Genomic DNA, 19057 nt, shown 5'->3' with positions numbered 1-19057 from the left:
GCGGGAAATGTGATCGGGGACGGGGGGGGAGTGTTTCCAAGCCTCAACCCCCCCAAAAGCAATCACGGAGAGCGACGGCCGTGAATGAACTGCCACCACCGCCCCCCCAAAAAACCACAGACATCGAGCAGCAGAGGAGAGGGCAGCAGAGGGGAGAGCAGCAGAGCTGGCGCAAGGCCCCAGCCAAGTGGGCGGGGCTCGAGTCGCCCGAAGCCCAGATACTGGACGGGGATGGGAGCAGGGAAGAGAGAGGCCCTGTCTGGGCAGAGGCGATGTCACGTGGCGGGGAGCCGCGCTCACCTCTTGCGAAAGAGAGGGAGCGGCAGAGGGTCTCTCTCTGATGTGTCACACCGCCACCAAGCTCCCGGAGTGCGCATGGGCGCGTGCCCCCAACACAGTTGGAGCCTCCCTCCTCCCTGGCCGGCAGGGTGGGAGGGAGAGGAGCTGCTTCTTTTGAAACCTGGGAAATTTAAGGGACATTATCAATCCGGGACAGCAGCGGGACATGGCGCTGGGATGAGGGACTGTCCCGCCAAATAAGGGACGCTTGACAGCTATGTGTATGCCTCCTTCCAGCCACTCCTGCTGCTATGCCGGTGCCAAACATATTGCTCTGCTTTCCTTTGGACCATATGAGCAAGGCTGAGAGGTGGATCTTGTTTTCTGGGCAGCCCAGGACCTCCACACACAGTGCCTAGGCTTGCGCTCCCGGGAAGTCACTTTAGTGCTGCTGGAAGCCATGGGTGCACAACGACAGGGGTTGCAGTTGAGGGGTTTGGGCAGGACACTTGTCAGCTTACACTGAAAATGCCAGTAGATAGAAAAAAGGAGTGGTCCCTTTGCACAGCGACTCCAGCCTCTCAAACCTGAATAGTTTTGCCTTTCTGCTTTTGCCTTTTGTGCTTATGGAATGTCAAGATGAGCTGGGAAGTAGCTCAGTGGCACAGCATGGAGGGCCCACCATGTTGCTGTGATGGGATTTGTGGGAAGGATTCCCTTGCAACTTGTACCGCAGGCCAAGTATTCAGGGCATGAAAAGGAAGTATTTTGTTGCCAAAAGGAGGATTGACTAAGCATGTGGAGGAGGAGATGACAGGTGCTGAACAAGTGGGCTGTAGTAAGGAGTTGCATTATGTGACATAGGACGTAGTGAAGAGATCTGTAACTGGAGGTGTCAGAGATTGTCTACAGCATTTTGCAGGATGAATCTGGGGCCTCTTCACATTTTGCATTTCATCTCCGCAGGAAGACATGCCATATTCTTTCCATGGCAACTGGGAGCATAGCTGTCAACTTTCCCCCCTTTTTAAGGAAAATTCCCTTATTCCGAATAGAATTCCTTGCAAGAAAAGGGAGAAGTTGACAGCTATGACTGCGAGCCAGAAATGCCCATGGTGGCTCTGAAGTCAAAATGAAATAAATCTGTGAATTTGATGAAATTCCAAGGCATAACATAGTCTAATCAACAACAGAGCCACCAATTTTTAAAATTTTATTCTTGCAAAATAAATACATTGAGAAACAGAAACTTCAAATATGGGGTGGGATTCCTGGAAGACTTTGGGCTTTTTCCTTTGGCCTTTGGTGGGTGTCATTTATTTATTCGTTTGAAATATGCATAAAGTACTAAGGATTTGGTGTATGGGGTGTTAGGGGAAGGTTAACACCTCTGGTGGGGACATGTCATGCTCCTTCTGGGGTAGTTTATCCACTTTAGGTCTCTACCCTGCACAGCAATGTTTTCTAGAAGTTGTCAGCATGTGACAGCAACCACTCCCTGGGAAAAGGCTAAACCAGGTGAGGTTAGCCAATGGGTCTCAACCCCTCTGGCAGAGTGAGTGGACGAGACCAATAGTGGGTTCAACAGTCAAGAAGGCTGTAAAGGCACATGCTGTAGAGGGAATGAGGTGTGCACAACTCTTTCCCTGGCTCGGGCTGGCAGCAGCTCAAGCTGTCCTATTTTTAGCTCTTCAAGATACAGCAAACCATGAGGGGCAGGATTCTGAGGGCTCCCTATTGGAAGTGTCCAGACCCAGCGGACAATCCATATTGCCTTCCCCAAGTGTCACGAGTGGGGCTCCTCAACCATGCTTAGGTATCCCTGCCTTCTGAGGTGCGTCATAGCTGTGATGGCTTTGCCTGTTGCTTCCGCCACCCCAGAACAAGATGGCCGCCCAGGAGGAGACAGGTCAGACATCTTCTCTGACAGGGCCCAGTGTTCTGAGGCAGGGACTTCTCATTCACCCACATGCTACACGTGGATGAGTAATGCTCCTTTCTGTGTCAACTGAGTTTTTCCTTCTTCTCATGGGTAAATGAGGCAAGAGACTCCTTCCCTCATAGTAAAGACAGAAGGGGGATTTCCTCTTCACAGAAAGCCCATAAGAGAAAGAGTTGGCACCATCCAGGAGACGTACGAGAAGGAGATCATGGCTACCCAGCATGGCCAGTGCTCAAGGGTGATGGGAGTTGTAGTTCAAAAACATCTAGGGACCCATGGTTGAGACCCAAAGAACACTGAGGGGCCCAAAGTTCTCCTTCCCCCAAACACTGAAATTGAAGAGTGGTAGTAAAACAATCCCCTCTGATTCAAGCAAGGCCTGTCACAAGGGAGCTCTTCTTCTGTGCCCTTTCCCCCACAGCAATGTTGGCTTTCCTTCCTTGCGCTCATCACCTCCACCCTATGGTTTCATGGCATTAGGTGGTGGCCTGCTGCATTATCTTGAGGACAAATCAACACTTGCAACCTTCCATTTGGATTACTGCAACATGTTATGCATGGAGTTGAATTTGGAAATGGTCTGGAATCTTCAGTTAGTACCAATAACAACTGTTGGGACAGAGAGAGAGAGAGAGAGAGAGAGAACCTGAGAATGTGTTCCACATCCATTGAGCTGTATCCAGTTCAGACGAGAATGGGCATGGCTAACTCATGTCCATAAACTGTATAAGCAAAGGAAGCTTAAATAAATAAATAAATAAATAAATAAATAAATAAATAAATAAATAAATAAATAAACGAACTATATAAATGGAAAGTGGAGCTGTATGAGCAGCAAACTGATTTCTGCAAGAGCTATAGACTGGGTGGGATTGGCTCCCATTGGTCAGCCTGCACAGCGCCAAACCTCTTTCCTCACCACACTGTTCTGGAAAGTTGCAGTGACCCTCCTGTTGGGAGGATGCCATTGCAGTGTCGTGCCAGCCAGCCCCACCTATATCGATGTGCCGCCCCTTTTAATTATCCCTGATAAACTCCTCAGGGAGGGAAGAGGCACAATGATTTTGTGTGGGAGGGCAGGCGAACTCCTATTTACGACTTTCCTTGGGAGGAGAAGATAGGCAAATTCACACCCACCAACGTGTACCCACACCCTGTGTGAGGAAAAACAGTGTCTTCTAGGAATCCAGGAGAGCTGCAGTGTTTTACTAAATTACTAAACTATTTGTTTTATTCTCTACTGAGAACTATGTGGGTTGGCCTAGGATGTTTTTCCCCACATGGCATAGGTGGTTCTCTTATAGAACCCACCAGCATTGGCTAAGGCGAAGTCCTTGTCTCTGTGCTTCTGAGCTGAAGGGAAATGGCATTTGGTGGAACTCTGTGGATGCAGATATTATATATGACCATTTTCATTCACTCCTTGCTGTTTGCATGGGGAGCTTATTATCGTCTTACTAGGACCCACCTGCCTCGAGGAATGAACTGCCGTGCATTAGTACTACTCGGTGATTTCTCACTGGGATATGTCATGATACTGGTAAGTTTATTTTACATATATCATGGGGATGAAGGGACACCTCTCTAAAAAGGGCTGCAACATTTGAAATATTTTAGTTTAGAGGAGGCAACATGATAGAAATTTATTAAATTTTACATAACATGGAGGACGTGGATAGAGAAACGTTTTCCTCCCTCTCTTATGACACTCTCATGAACATATTGAAGCTATGTAAGAGGCAGTGATGGCTGAACAAGTTGAATAGCTTCCAAAGAGGATTAGGCCATGGCTGGTCATCGCTATGTTCTGGCTCTAGAGATGGAGATAGCAATGCTTCTGAACACAAGTTCCTGGAAAACATAGAAAGGGAGAAGGCTCCTGTGCTTGGGTCATGTTTGTGGGTTTCCCATTGGGGCACCTGGTTGGCCACTGTGAGATGCTGGACTAGATTGGCCATTGTCCTAATCCACCGGGCTCTGCTTAGGTTCTTATCCACTCCAATGTATTGATTCTGAGTAATACTCGCACTGAATACCACCCATTCCATGTGATTCTTAAGGACTTCAACAAGAAGCATACAAGGAAAGGGGAGTGGGCAGGGTCTTCACTTCTGTGCTGCTCAGGGTGAACCATTTTCCATCCAAAGAGGAAGGAAAGGATATACAGTTTAGTCGCCTCATATGCCTGGGTTCCATCCCACAGGCAACAGACATATGCCAGAGAGAAAGAGAGAGAGAGATAGAAATTATGTAATGCTGATTATAAATGCTAAATGTTTTGGATTAAACAGGTCAGACTTGTGGAAAAACTGGGCATCTGCCATAGATATTCCATTATGAGGTCCATGGGCCGGTTAACACCATTAATGAAGGACTCAAACTTGATAATAAAAGACCTGGTTTTCGATGGGGTGCCGGTGAGGGTGTTCTGGCCCAGGACACTTGCTGGGAACAGGAAAGGAATCATCTTCATTCATCCAGGTGTTGGACTATTTGGAAGCGTCCGTAAGTTCTGTGAATTGTTTTTGAAATGGTTCATGATGTTCTTTGAGGAGAATCTGGGGTGCTGCTGTAATGTAAAGTTCCTGAAATGTTTGCTATGGAGGGGTGGAGGTTGGTTTCTGCTACCCCATTATTATTATTATTATTATTATTATTATTATTATTATTATTATTATTCAGTGCTTTTTTCTGAAAAAAATGGTTAGGGGTACTCTCATTTGACTCAAGAAAATCACCATTTTATAGTTCAAAGCGGGGAAAATAAATACAGCAAATGGATAAAAGTACAAAGATTCACAAAAATGTTTAGGGATATTCTGTGTACCCCCAGAAAAGAGCACTGATTATATTTCTTTTTCTATACTGCCTTGCATGCCATAATAAGAAACAATAACAAACCCTTCTCAACAGACAGTTTACAAGGATGTAGATTGTTTAATTAGCCAAAGGTTTGAGAGAAGAGGAATGCTTTTGCCTGGCACCTAAACATATGTAATAAAAGTGCCAAGTGAGTCTCCCTGGGGACAGCATTCCACAAATGGGGAGCCACCACAGAAAAGGCCCCTTCTCCTGTTGGTGCCCTCTGGGCCTCTCACAGAGGAGACACATGAAGAAGGGCCTCAGATGATGATTGCAGGGTCAAGACTGGTTCATATGGGGTGAGGTGGTCCTTGAGGTATTGTGGTATTGAGCCATTTAAATCGTTATAGGTCAAAAGCAGCACTTTGGATTGGGCCTGGAAACCAATTGGCAGCCAATGCAGTCGGGCCAGGATTGGCGTTATATGCTCAACCCGTCTTGTGGCCTTGAGCAAATGGGCTACTGAATTCTCCAGCAGCTGCAGTTTCCAAACTGTAGGCAATTTAAGTTCAATGAACATGGCAAGATAGGATTGCAGGAAATGGTACTGAGTTCTGTTGTAATTCTTCGCATCTCGGTCAGTGATAAATCCTTATAATGTCAAAGGGGTTTCTCTATGCCTCAAGGGACTTCTATGAAAGGACTTCCAGAGATTATCAGAAATAACAGGGGAGAACAAAATCCACATACTTGTTTTCAGCTAGTGACGCCCCATTTATAAAGGGTTCAATCTAATGTAGATTTTCCAGCGGAGATCCACAATCAAGTGTGTTAAGTTGTGGGCGAACATATCAGACGACACAACGATTCTTCAAACAGCTCTTGTTTGTTCAGAGGCCAGAACAGAACAGAACTGAAGAGCTCAGTCAGCCTGCTTATATAGAGCTCCAGAACAACGTAACTGTAGCAACTTTCTAAAACTATCCAATCACTGAACGTCACTTTCGATCCTTCATTTGCATACAAACTATCCAATCACTGAACGTCACTTTTGATCCTTCATTTGCATAACTATCTACAGTATCCCCCTGCTGGCCCAGGGTGAGAACTTCAGTACATAACCAAGTGTTATATACATTTTGTGACGTAAAAAATTAATTACCATGCCAGAATTAATCATATCTGTTAATTTCAGCAGGTTTACTTTCAGCAGAAGTAATATTGGATTCAACTCACAGTGATTTCAATGTGAATGACCAAGGAATTTTGTAATGCAGTGTAACAAATAATTGCTCACAGCAGGCCGTGTGTCATGTGTGCTTTTTTCCAGGAGTCTCTGAAAGGGCCTGCCGTTCCTTTGCCAAACAATCTGATTCAGTGGTTGTAAGTGTTGAGTAAGTATCTTCATGCTCGTTCTATCAGGAAAAAAGAGCAATTCCCCATAGTTTGCAACCTTCCTCGCACATGAGCCCAGAGAAAACCTGACAAAGCTTTAAACATAGTGATTTTTGACAACCTGTGGAATGGGTGTTCATTTTTGTATTTAGATTTTTATGCCTTGGGGCCCACTCCCTCTGAGCATGAGCGCTCTGCTGCTGGCCCAGCATCCTGTTCTCACAGTGGCCAACCAGATGCCCCGATGTGAAGCCTAGAAGAAAGGTGCGAGGCTGAAAGAGGAAGCCACCGAATCAGGCCATGGCTTAAATCGTCCCCGGCCACGCCCCCAAGTGACCTGATTGGCCGCCTGGCAACCTGACGTTGCCGGGGTCTCCCCCAGTGGGATGCGGGATGTTGTCCCGCCCCAACGCTGAGGTGAGTGGTTAGGCAGCTGGACCGCAACCTGGCCCCACCAGGAAATGGACCCGATTTCTCACCCCTCTGACCAAGACTCTCAGGGAGATCCTGAGATGAAAAATGAAATCAAGGAAGCATTCAGAAGATAGAAGTTTATAATGGCACGGAAGAAGTGGCTAGGGCAGGCATAGGGAAACTCGGCCCTCCAGATGTTTTGGGACTACAACTCCCATGATCCCTAGCTAGCAGGACCAGTGGTCAGGGATGATGGGAATTGTAGTCCCAAAACATCTGGAGGGCCGAGTTTGCCTATGGCTGGGCTAGGGCAAAGTTTTTTTATTGCTCTCTCATAACACTGGAACATGTGGAAAGCTGGAAGTTTCAGATAAAAGAAAGTACTCCTTCAAAGAGTTCAAAGTTAAGCTATAGAACTCACTCTTACAGGAGGCAGGGATAACCTCCCACTTGGATGACTTTCAGAAAGGTTTAAGCAAATTTAAGAGTTTAAGGCTACCAGTGGCTTCTAGCCATGATGGCTATAGTCTGTCCGTATGGTCAGAATAAGACTTGCTGGAAATTGCAGGAGGGAAGAGGGCTCTTGTACTCATGTCCTGCTGGGGGAGTTTCTCCAATGATTGACCCCTGGCCCCTGAGAATGGGATGCTGAACTAGCATATTCAGGTGGAAAGCTTCAGGCACAGAGGCTGAATGCTGCACTCCAGGCCTCTCCATTTCCCTCTCTGTACTCACCCCAGACCCTCCACCATTGCCCCTCTTTTGCACCCTCCTTGAGTGGCATCTGCCTGGCTGGAATGTGTGGCTGTGTGCAGGAGCCAGCCTACTTGTCCAGTGGGAAAGTTAGCATTTGCTTTCCATTTTGGTCTCTGGGGCCCAGAATGTTTCACAGAAAGGAATGTGGCCCTAGGGGTGAAAAGGATTTCCAATTCAAGGGGAAATGCCAAATGCGATCCAGGAAAATGTCGAATGTTGATGATACCTTATTTTCTCTTTAGGTTTCGTTTAGCTCCTGAGCATCCCTATCCAGTCCCTGTACTGGACTGCTTAACTGCTGTAATACACTTTCTGAAGAATGCAAAGGAATACGGAGTGGACCCCAACTCCATTGCCATTGTTGGGGAGAGTAGTGGAGGCACATATGCTGCAGCCATTTGTCAAGAACTGGTGACCAGAGAAGACCTCCCAAGAATGCGAGCTCAGGTCCTCATTTACCCATTCCTCCAAGGAATAGACTTCAATTTGCCATCCTATCAGCAATATCATTCAGTTCCTCCCTTGTTCCGGAAAAGAGCTGTCATACTTGGTTTGACATATCTCACTGGGAAGACAATGAATGTAGATGGAGTTCTGAAAGGCGCCCATGTCCCTCCTGATTTGAGAGAGAAATACAAAAAATGGATAAGTGCTGATTACATTCCAGAAGAATTTAAAGCTAGGGGCTATGTTCCTGTAGAACCTGCTCCATTTTCAGAAGATCTTTATGAACAAGTTAAAAGAGGTAATGAGACAATGTTTTGCCCCCTTGTAGCAGAGGATGACATAATCCGCCAGCTCCCAGAGACTTTCATTCTAACCTGTGAATATGATGTTCTCCGGGATGATGGGCTGTTGTACAAGAAGCGCCTAGAGGACAACGGTGTGCCAGTGACATATCACCATCTTCCAGATGGATTACATGGAATATTGGGCCTTGTTGGTTGGGGGCCACTTGAATTCCCGAGCACACAGAAATGTATGCAGCATGTAGTAGAGTTCTTAAAATGTTTATAGAAATGGCAGTCTTCCACTTCTGTGGAGGGAAATTCCTCATTGTGCCAATCCTAAAGTAAAAAGAAAAACCTAGTTCCAAAGTTTTACTTTCTAATTTGTTAAAATCCAAAGTTTTACTGTCTAATTTGTTAGAACAGAACACTATTAACAAAATTATCGTGGAAGGAAAAGAAATAGATAATCCGAAAGAAATTAGGAAAGGATTTGTGAATTTTTATAGACAATTATATAAGAAAGCTGGGAAAGATGATGTAAAGAAGATAGAAGATTTCTTGAGACGAAAAGGGGTGCAACAAATACTAACAGAAAAGAAAGGCTGAATGAATGACCTAAATGAAACAGAAGAAATTAAAGCTGCAATAAAAGAATTGAAAAGCGGAAAGGCACCAGGACCGGATGGATTTACAGCAAAATATTTGTGCTGGTCCCAGGGGGTTACCATGCGGCGTGGTCCGAGTCCAGTCCGAGGTCGAGGGTGTGGTATGGAGGCTGTCCATCAAGGCTGAAGCGGGGTCCAAGGCAAGGAGTCAGGTGTGGTCAGGAACTCTGGCAGAAGAGCAGGACAGGGTGCAGGCAGGAACAGGCTAGCAACAACGTTGCTCCCGCAACCTGGGACTGGGGCTGGCCAGCTTTTATCTGCCCCGAGGCATAGGGTGGTCCCGGTCCACAGGTGACTCGCCTCTCCTGGCCTGGAGGCGAGCATTCCTCCTGCAAGAACTTAGTTCCCTCCGCCTCTCTGCCCTCCGCCTCTCTGCCCCAACTCTCCTCACTCAGAGCATGTCCAAAACTTAAATCCAATTTTTCATTTTAAGAGATGACTTTGGAGAGTTGTCAAGAAACGCACAGTGCTTTCCATCCAGTGCCCCATGCCCCCTCATTCGTTCCAAACTTGGGGCCAGGTGTTGGACAAACGGCGGATGAGACTGCCACCCCCGACCCTGGGGGAGTAGGGAGGCTAATTACTCCCATATCAGCCTCTGATATCTTGTGCGTACGGCTGTGATGAAATTTCTAGCCGTCTTCCATAGAACCAAGCCGGAAGTAATATTCTGTGTCACTCCTACATCTTATAATCTGCTCTTGTACATGTTGTGCTTTCTGTTCTGAGACGTTCTGAGCTTTTATTGACCTTGGGCTGGGCGGAGGAATGCTGTCCAACGTCTGTGAATCTGTTAACCGCCTCCATCCCTATTAATCTTCCAGTATTTCTTCTCCTGGCTGTTCCCCATTCAGTATTTCCCAGCTTCTGCTTTCTGAACTATGTCCCTCTGCAAACCACTGTTCCAAATCTATACTGTCCTCCTGCTCCTGGAAAGATTCAGGATCAGGGGGAGGGGGTGACTCCCACCATTCCTCCTCCGTGCAGCCCTCCTCAACACGGTCCCTGACAGGTGGTCACCTTTGATCTTGTAGAGCAGTGATGGCCAAACTTGGCCCTCCAGCTGTTTTGGGACTACAACTCTCATCATCCCTAGGTAACAGGACCAGTAGTCAGGGATGATGGGAACTGTAGTCCCAAAACAGCTGGAGGGCCAAGTTTGGCCATCACTGTTGTAGAGGGTCACAATGCTGGAATTGTGCATGTCTTGTGGCACAGATCCTGTTTCCCAACACTGCAAGAGAAGGCCATGGAGGTGCGTCATGAGAGAGGAGTTGAGGCGTATTTTCAACATTTTTGTTGGGATTCTGTCCTGTCCAGGGGGGTGTTTGTGATGCAGGGGCTGTGATGCAAGCACACCTCAAGCAGCTTTTGTCCATTCTCATTCATGCTACCTATACCAAAGTCACGGGACGCGGGTGGCACTGTGGGTAAAAGCCTCAGCGCCTAGAGCTTGCCGGTCGAAAGGTTGGCGGTTCGAATCCCCGCGGCAGGGTGCGCTCCCGCTGCTCGGTCCCAGCGCCTGCCAACCTAGCAGTTCGAAAGCACCCTCGGGTGCAAGTAGATAAATAGGGACCGCTTACTAGCGGGAAGGTAAACGGCGTTTCAGTGTGCGGCTCTGGCTCGCCAGAGCAGCGATGTCACGCTGGCCACGTGACCCGGAAGTGTCTGCGGACAGCGCTGGCCCCCGGCCTCTTGAGTGAGATGGGCGCACAACCCTAGAGTCTGTCAAGACTGGCCCGTATGGGCAGGGGTACCTTTACCTTTACCTTTATACCAAAGTCACCTATGCAATTGCCCCCTGTGTGATGATCACCCCAAACTCCAGCACTGAAATCTCCCAGCAGGAATAGGTGTTTGCAGGCTGGGAACATCACGATAGCGTGGTCTAGCACCTCACAGAACTGGTCCTTGGTCTCTATGTCAGAGCACATAGTGGGAGCATAGATGCTCTAGATGTTAACCAGGAGGTGGTTGAGAGATGAAGGGGAAACAAGCATTCTGAACCCTTGGTCAGTGGTTCTGTCACAGACAGCAGAGAGCTCCCTTTTTTAAGAATAAATTTTATTAGAGTTTATAAAAAAAGATACAAAACTTAAGACCAAATATCTTTTTTATCCAACATTAACCTAAATAAAATAAAAAGAGAGAAAAATAGGAAACGGAAAAGGAAAGGAGGAGAAAAGAAAGGAAGAGGGGGGGAATGAGAAAAAATGATAAGAAGAAAGAGATAGAAAAGAACTTAAAAAAGAAAACAGAAAAGATAAAATACAGAAATTTAAAAACTTCCAAGTCTTCATCTGTCCACTATACTGTATATAAACTATAGGTACTTCATTCATGGCAATATGTCACCCAACAAAACCATGTTCTATAACCGAGTATTACCTTCAATCTCCAAATCCATATGTCATTCTTTCATTTTCTTTTTCATGCAAAAAGTCTATGAGAGTATTCCGATCTTTAGTAAATGTTAACAATGACCTCTCTCTGATTAAACATGTCAATTTTGCCATCTCGGCTAAGTCTGTTAATTTTAACAACCATTCTTCCATGAGAAGACTCAGTCATGTGTCATTCCATCTTTGTGCATACAATAGTCTCCTGCCATAATCATATATTGAAAAAATAGTTATTTTCTAATTGTATATCCATAAGTCCAAGCAGGAAGAGTTCTGGTTTCAGCTGGAACTTAATCTTCATAATTCTCCACATCAATGCATGCATTTGTATCCAATTTTTTTAATTAACTTTTTTACATGTCCACCAAGCATGATAAAATGTTTGTCTCGTTTATATAAGTCACTGCAGCACAATACTGTACTCTGATCTTTTAAACAAGATGCTGGACTGCTGTGAATGCAGGATGACAGCAGTTAGGTATTGCCTTGAAGCAAAGCAGCTCCCTCGGGAGGAGAGGTTGGGCAAATTCACACCAATTAATATACACCCACACCCAGTGATACTCAGTTCTTAACTATTCTCAATTAGGATTTAAGTGGGTTGGCTGACAATGTTCTCTTGCACATAACATCAAATGTTGTCCTATAAAAGCCAGGGGCATTAGCTAAGGTGACGTCCTTATGTCTGTGCCTCTGAGAGAAATGGCATTTGGTGGAAGTCTGTGGACACTGATATTATACATGACCATTTTCATTCATTTCTTGCTGTTTGCATGGGGAGCTTATTATCGCCTTATCAGGATGCAGCTGCCTCGAGGAATCAGCTGTCGTGGAAAGTTACTACTTTTCGATTTCTCTCTAGGATATGGACTTATGCTGGTAAGGTTTTTTTACATATATCACAGGGATGAAGTTAGGTAAAGGTAAAGGGACCCCTAACAGTTAAGTCAGTTAACTGTCAGGACAGTTAAGTCGCAAACGACTCTGGGGCTGAGGGAGCCAGCATTTGTCCACAGACAGTTTTTCTGGGTCATGTGGCCAGCATGACTAAGCCGCTTCTGGCAAAGCCAGGACAGTGCACAGAAATAATAATAACCTTCCCGCCGGAGCGGTACCTATTTATCTACTTGCACTTTAACATGCTTTTGAGAACTGCTAGGTAGGCAGGAGATGGGACCGAACAACAGGAGCTCACCCCGTCGCGGGGCCTCGAACCGCCGACCTTCCGATTAACAAGTCCATGCGGCATGGTGGTTTAAACCACAGCGCCAACCACTGATGAAGTTACACCCCTATAAAAAGGGCTGCAATGTTTGTAATATTTCTCGAATATTCTTCAGATAGGCAATTAAGAGGTGACATGATAATATTATGCAAGACAGGGAGAAATTGGATAGAGAAAAGTCCCCCCCCCCCTTCTCTCTTTACACTGGAAGTTGTGGAGAATCCACTGGAGTTGAATGTTGGAAGATTCAGGACAGATAGAAGGAAGTACTTCTTCACACCTGACATATTCAAACTATGGAGCTCTCTCACACAGGAGGCAGTGACGGCTGCCAAATTGAATAGCTTCCAAAAAGGATTAGATAAATTCATGGAAGAGAAGGTATTGGGTGGCGACTAGCCTCCATGGCTAGGCTCTGAACCTGGAAAACACAGGAAGGGAGAAGGCTCTTGTGTTCAGCTTCTGCTTGCGGGTTTCCCATTGGGGCACCTGATTGGCCACTGTGAGATGCTGGACTAGATAGGACATTGCCCTAATCCAGCAGGCTCTATTCATATCCACTTAGGTGGATTTATTCTGAGGAGGACTAGCACCGAACACCACCCACTTAGTGTGGTTTCTCATGGTGTCCATCAAGAAGAAGCATACAAGGAAGTGGAATGGTCAGGGGCTTCACTTCTGTGCTGCTCAGGAAAAATCACTCTCCATCCAAAGAGGAAGGAAAAAGATATAATAATAATAATAATAATAATAATAATAATAATAATAATAATAATTTTTATTTAAACCCCGCCCTTCCCTGTTCAGAAAACCGGGCTCAGGGCGGCTAACCACAAATTTAAAACACTTAATTGATGCAACAAAAAACAGTATGCAGTGTAGTCACCTCACATGTGGGGATTCCATTCCACAGGTAATAGACATATGTTTCATACACACACGTGCACACACACACACACAGAGTGAGGGGGGAAAGTATTTGATCCCCTGCTAAATTTGCCCGTTTGCCCTCTGACGAAGAAATGACCAGTCCATAATTTTAATGGTAGGTTTATTGTAGCTGTGAGAGACAGAATAACAACAGGAAAACCCCCAGAAACCCAGGCGACAGAAGTCAGAGATTATGGACTGGTCATTTCTTCATCAGAGGGCAAACGGGCAAATTTAGCAGGGGGATCAAATACTCCCCTCCCCCCCTCTATATATATGAAAAAGATTTGATGCTAATTATCAATGGTAAATGTTTTGGTTCAAACAGGCAGGAATTCTGGAAAAACTGGGCATCTGCCATAGATTTGCCTTACTCAGAGCCGCGTGCCTGTTCATTCCAGTAATGAGGGACCCAAAGCTGATCATAAAGGATCTGGATTTTGATGGAGTGCCAGGGAGGGTGTACTGGCCTAAAACATCACCTGCTGGGAAAAGGAGAGGAATCATCTTTTTTCATGGAGGCTGTGCATTATTTGGAAGCGTCCGTAAGTTCTGTGAATTGTTTTTGAAATGGTTCACTATGTTCTTTGAGGAGAATTTGGGGCGCTACTGTAATGTAAAGTTCTTGAAATGTTTGCTATGGAGGGGTGGAGGTGGTTTGTGCTGCCCTCGTATCATTTGAATAAAATATTGCGGCGGGGGGGTGTCAAGTAAGCCCTGTCCTGCATATTGATCACATGGTGTAGTGCACACACACTATTGGAATGGCAATGCCCATCAATTTTGGGAGGACTGGCTCCCCTAAAATATTTTATTGGGGGGCCAAAGGGACCACAGGCCTTAGGTGTTGGCTCCTAGTCCACTCACCCAGGGTTAGTGCTCCTTTTGAGAACTGAAGATATGGAGGAAACTGCCTTATTCACAAATTTACACCGTCAGTCTGCATGGAGGGAGCCCAGATCTTACAGCATGGTCATCTCAAGCAGGGCTTGTTCTCCACAGCAGTGCAGCACTGGAGTCAAAGCCAGTTGGCGATTGTAGTCCTGAGCCATTTCAGGCTTTATAGGTCAAAACCTGTACTTTGGATTGGGCCCAGAAACAAATTGGCAGCCAATGTAGTTGGGCAGGCATTTTCATTATATGCTCAAACTGTCTTGCCGCCGTGAGCATACTGGCTGCTGAATTCTGCATCAGCTGCAGTTTCTGAACAGTAGGTAGTGTAAGTTCAATGAACTTGGCAGGATGGGATTGTAAAAAATAAAAATTAAAAATGAGGCTGAGGCTTCCCGTTGTATGGGTGACCAGTTCTGTGGTAATCCTAGCGTCGTGGCCAATGAAAAACCTTTAAATTTTCATAGAATGCGTTTTTGCTTCATGCGCAAAGGGACTTCTATGAAAAGTCTTCCAGAGAAGGTCAGAAATAATGCAGAAAGAAGCTCAGGAATGTGGGTTGAGGTCGGTCTGGTTCTGTTCTAATTTTTACCCATTTACACTGCTTGATCTGAGCTACTGATCAGGAGAGAACAAAATCCACATAATGGTTTTCAGCTGGCGATGCCCCATTTATCAACGGTTCAGTCCAACTTAGTTTTTCTCAGAGGAAACCCATTAAAGGTGCTTGTTGTTTTCTACAATCAAGTTTTTTTAAATAAAAAAAATAGCAGACCAGAATTAATCATAGCTGTTAATTTCACTAAGTTTACTTATAGTAGGACTGACACTGGATCCAACTCATAGTGAATTCAATGTCAATTGCTAAGAGCAGGGGTCAGCAAACCTTTTCAGCAGGGGACCAGTCCACTGTCCCTCAGACCTTGTGGGGGCCAGACTAGATTTTGGGGGGGAAATATGAATGAATTCCTATGCCCCACAAATAACCCAGAGATGCATTTTAAATAAAAGCACACATTCTACTCATGTAAAAACATGCTGATTCCCGAACCATCTGCGGGCCGGATTTAGAAAGTGATTGAGCCAGATCCAGCCCCTGGGCCTTAGTTTGCCTACCCATGGCTAAGAGGTTTTGTAATGGAGCCTATCAAATAATCTCTGATAGTGTCTCTGTGTGTGTTTTGTTCTTTTTTTCCAGGAACCACTGAAAGGATCTGCCGTGCCATTGCCCACCAAACTGACTCAGTGGTTATGTGTCCTGAGTAAGTATCTTCACTCTTGTTGTAGCAGAAAAAAAGAGTAATTCTCCACAGCTTCTAACTCTTCCTAACACCTGAGCTCAGAGAAAGCCTGATAAAGTTTTAACATAGTGATTTTGCCAACCGTTATAATACCTTTGCATTTAGATTTTCATACCTTGGGCCCCAATCCCTCTGGCTTTGAGCATCTCTGCTGGAGCAGGCCCAAAGAGCTCAACATGTGATTGTCATGATGGCTAGCCAGGTTGTCAATGAGAAGCCCACAAACAGGACCCAAGCACTAGACCACTACCCCCAGTCGCAATTTACATCAACCGGTATTCAGAAGCATGACTGCCTGTGATAGTGGAGGGGGCACCCCCCCCCCTTGTGACTAGCGGGGGGGGGGGGGGTGTTTTCAACCGGAACTCACCAGAACTCACTTCTTTGTTGCGTTCTGGCACCTTTTTGGTGTGTTCTGGCAGCTCTGTAGTGTTGCAGTACCCATGGAAAACCTTATCCTCCATGAGATGATGGTATTGCTTCTAAATCCATCCCCATTTTATCTATCACAATTCTCTATATCCTGCCTTTCAGGACACAACTCCTTCCAAGGCAGCACACAACAAACATTAAACTTCATTTGCAGAAACCACCACATCAGACACACTTACCTTCCCAAGACAGCAGTGGTAAATTGGGAGAAGTGTCATTTGCCAGAACTTCAGAGCCCTTAACAACGCAAGCCTTCCCCACAGTAATGGCCACCATCTCTCCGCCCTTGCTGCCTTAATGCACCGTTGGTGCATGATCTGAAGCCTCCTGGTCAAGATGGGTGAACTCGACTTATTGGTTTAAGAGGCCATAAGGGATACGGTGGGCAGAAAGAAAAGCCTGGTGGAATGGAGAGAACCAGTGGCACACAGTTATCTCAGGAAGGCAAGGTGTCATCCTGCAGGTGAAAAAAGGGCATTGAGTCCAGGAAGCAAGAAATCCCAGAAGAGGCAGACTTCTCCACATAATCATTGTGTGTGGTCATACTGGGTCCCAAGAGGGATTTCGTACTGGTCTATTGACGGTCTATTGATCCCTGTGCCACCACTGTGATTGCCTCTTCACTGCCACCAACCCGTTTCTCTCGGGTACACATGGAGTCCAGACAGTTGTTAACATTAACAAATAATCGAGTTTATTTTATAGGTATGAACAACTAACAACTTCAAACTGATTATCCCACTATCTGACTCCACCTAACAGTTCCTCTCACTCTCTCACAACACAACTTGACCAACCCACAGACTTATCCTCCCTCTTCCTTCTCCAACTCCCAACTCTCAACAACCAGCTGACTTCCACACACCTCCGACTCGACTCTAACGTTTACTCCTCCCCTTGGGTTCCCACTGGCCAATCACTTCACACACATTTAACCCTTTCCTTATGATCCACCTAGGAGGCAAACGCCACACTCCTGATCAAAATGCTCAGGGAGATCCTGAGATGGAAAATGAAATCAAGGAAGCATCCAAAATAGAGAAGCGTTTTAATGGCACGGAGAAAGCGGCCAGGGGATATCCCTCTCTCTTAACTCTAGAACATGTGGACATTCAATGAAGCTGAATGCTGGAAAATTCAGATAAATGAAAGTAAGGCTTTAAAAGAGGGTTAAACAAATGCACACAGTATAAGGCTACGAGTGGCTACTAGCCATGATGGCAATAGTCTGCCTCTGCAGTTGGAGGCAGTGTCCTTCTGAAGAACAGCTGCTGGAAACTGTGGGAGGGTAAAGTACCACTGTACTCATGTCCTGATTGTGAGTTTCTCCAATGATTGACCAGTGGCCACTGAGAACGGGGTGCTCAACTAGCATTTTATCTGGGTTCAGAACCTCAAGCACATTGGCTGGATGCTGCACTCCAGGCCTCTCCATTTCTCCCAGTGAACCCACCCCAACCCCCCGCCACACACCATTGCCCCTCTTTTGCACTATCCTTGAGTGGCATCTGCCTGCCTTGCTTGCTTGGGTGGAGGATCAGGAATGGGTGGAGAATAGGGAACCAGCCCACTTCTCAAATGGGAAAGTTCACATTTCCTTTCCATTTTTGCCTCTTGTCCCATCCACAGTTGACATGTTGCCCCCTGGAAGGTTACATAGAATGGAAAGTGGCCCTCAGGGTGAGAAAGATTCCCAACCCTTGCAATATGTCATGCAGGAAAATATTCCTTGTTTGTGTTGCTGAATATTGAAGATATCTTGCTTTCTCTTTAGATTTCGTTTAGGTCCTGAGTATCCATTTCCAACCGCAGTACAGGACTGCTGTACTGCTGCAATACACTTTCTGAAGAATGCAGAGGAATACGGAGTGGACCCCAGCCGCATTGCCTTTGCTGGGGAGAGTAGTGGAGGCACATATGCTACAGCCATTTGTCAAGAACTGGTGACCAGAGAGGACCTCCCAAGAGTGCGAGCTCAGGTCCTGATCTACCCATTCCTCCAAGGAATGGACTTCAATTTGCCATCCTATCAACAAAACCATTCAATTCCTCCCTTGTTCCGGAAAAGAGGTGTCGTACTTGGTTTGAAATATGTCACTGGGAAGACAATGAATGTAGATGGAATTCTGAAAGGCGCCCATGTCCCTCCTGATTTGAGAGAGAAATACCAAAAATGGATCAATGCTGATAACATTCCAGAAGAATTTAAAGCTAGGGGCTATGTTCCTGTAGCACCAGCTCCATTTTCAGAAGAACTTTATGAACAAGTTAAAAGAGCTGGTGAGACAATGTTTGCCCCCCTTCACGCAGAGGATGACATAATCCGCCAGCTCCCAGAGACTTTCATTCTAACCTGTGAATATGATGTTCTCCGGGATGATGGGCTGTTGTACAAGAAGCGGCTAGAGGACCACGGTGTGCCAGTGACATGGTATCATGTTCAAGATGGATTCCACGGAATAATGGCCATGGCTGGTTGGGGGCGGATCCTTGAATATCCGAGCACACAGAAATGTTTGCAGAGTGTAATACAGTTCTTAAAAGGTTTATAGAAATGAATGATTTTAATAAATTAGACTGAGTAAAACTTTGGATCAGAGTTTTTCTTTTTACTTCAGGATTGTTACAATGAGGAAAAAATATCCTCCCACAAAAGAGGAAGAATCATATCCTCATTTCTCCCTCATTCACTTGAATAAATATCAAATGATATTTGATATGTCATTATAAAATATTGTGGGTCATACCTTGGTTTTTTACCTTGGTTTTTTTCATCAAATGTTAGTAATACAGTGGTCCCTCGAGTTACAATCACCTCGGGTTACAAACACTTTGGGTTACAGACTCTGCTAACCCGGAAGCAATACCTCGGGTTAAGAACTTTACCTCAGG

The 19057-nt window shown here is 45.7% G+C and overlaps 2 protein-coding genes across 2 annotated transcripts; both read left to right on the top strand.

The window, feature by feature from the left end:
• Positions 1–3455: 3455 nt before the first annotated feature.
• On the top strand, positions 3456–8605 carry LOC114586975 (arylacetamide deacetylase-like 4). The gene is made up of 4 exons (XM_028710854.2): positions 3456–3761; positions 4513–4726; positions 6354–6417; positions 7831–8605. Exons 1-4 carry the CDS (start codon positions 3585–3587, stop codon positions 8603–8605), a joined length of 1230 nt encoding a protein of 409 aa, XP_028566687.2. The 5' UTR covers positions 3456–3584.
• A 3483-nt stretch (positions 8606–12088) lies between these two features.
• Positions 12089–18717, top strand: LOC114586952 (arylacetamide deacetylase-like 4). The gene is made up of 4 exons (XM_028710824.2): positions 12089–12265; positions 13870–14086; positions 15631–15694; positions 17940–18717. Exons 1-4 carry the CDS (start codon positions 12089–12091, stop codon positions 18715–18717), a joined length of 1236 nt encoding a protein of 411 aa, XP_028566657.2.
• The last annotated feature ends 340 nt before the right edge of the window (positions 18718–19057 follow it).

Source organism: Podarcis muralis, chromosome 16, assembly GCF_964188315.1.
Source record: "Podarcis muralis chromosome 16, rPodMur119.hap1.1, whole genome shotgun sequence".
In the NCBI taxonomy this organism is placed as follows: Eukaryota; Metazoa; Chordata; class Lepidosauria; order Squamata; family Lacertidae; genus Podarcis; species Podarcis muralis.
This window is presented reverse-complemented; position numbering and strand designations above follow the sequence as displayed.

Coding starts and splice junctions, on each gene's coding strand:
- LOC114586975 (XM_028710854.2), top strand. CDS start 3,585: ATGGCATTTGGTGGAACTCTGTGGATGCAGATATTATATATGACCATT. Junction 3,762..4,512: donor TGGGATATGTCATGATACTG/GTAAGTTTATTT, acceptor TGGATTAAACAG/GTCAGACTTGTGGAAAAACT. Junction 6,418..7,830: donor TCAGTGGTTGTAAGTGTTGA/GTAAGTATCTTC, acceptor TTTTCTCTTTAG/GTTTCGTTTAGCTCCTGAGC.
- LOC114586952 (XM_028710824.2), top strand. CDS start 12,089: ATGGCATTTGGTGGAAGTCTGTGGACACTGATATTATACATGACCATT. Junction 12,266..13,869: donor TAGGATATGGACTTATGCTG/GTAAGGTTTTTT, acceptor TGGTTCAAACAG/GCAGGAATTCTGGAAAAACT. Junction 15,695..17,939: donor TCAGTGGTTATGTGTCCTGA/GTAAGTATCTTC, acceptor CTTTCTCTTTAG/ATTTCGTTTAGGTCCTGAGT.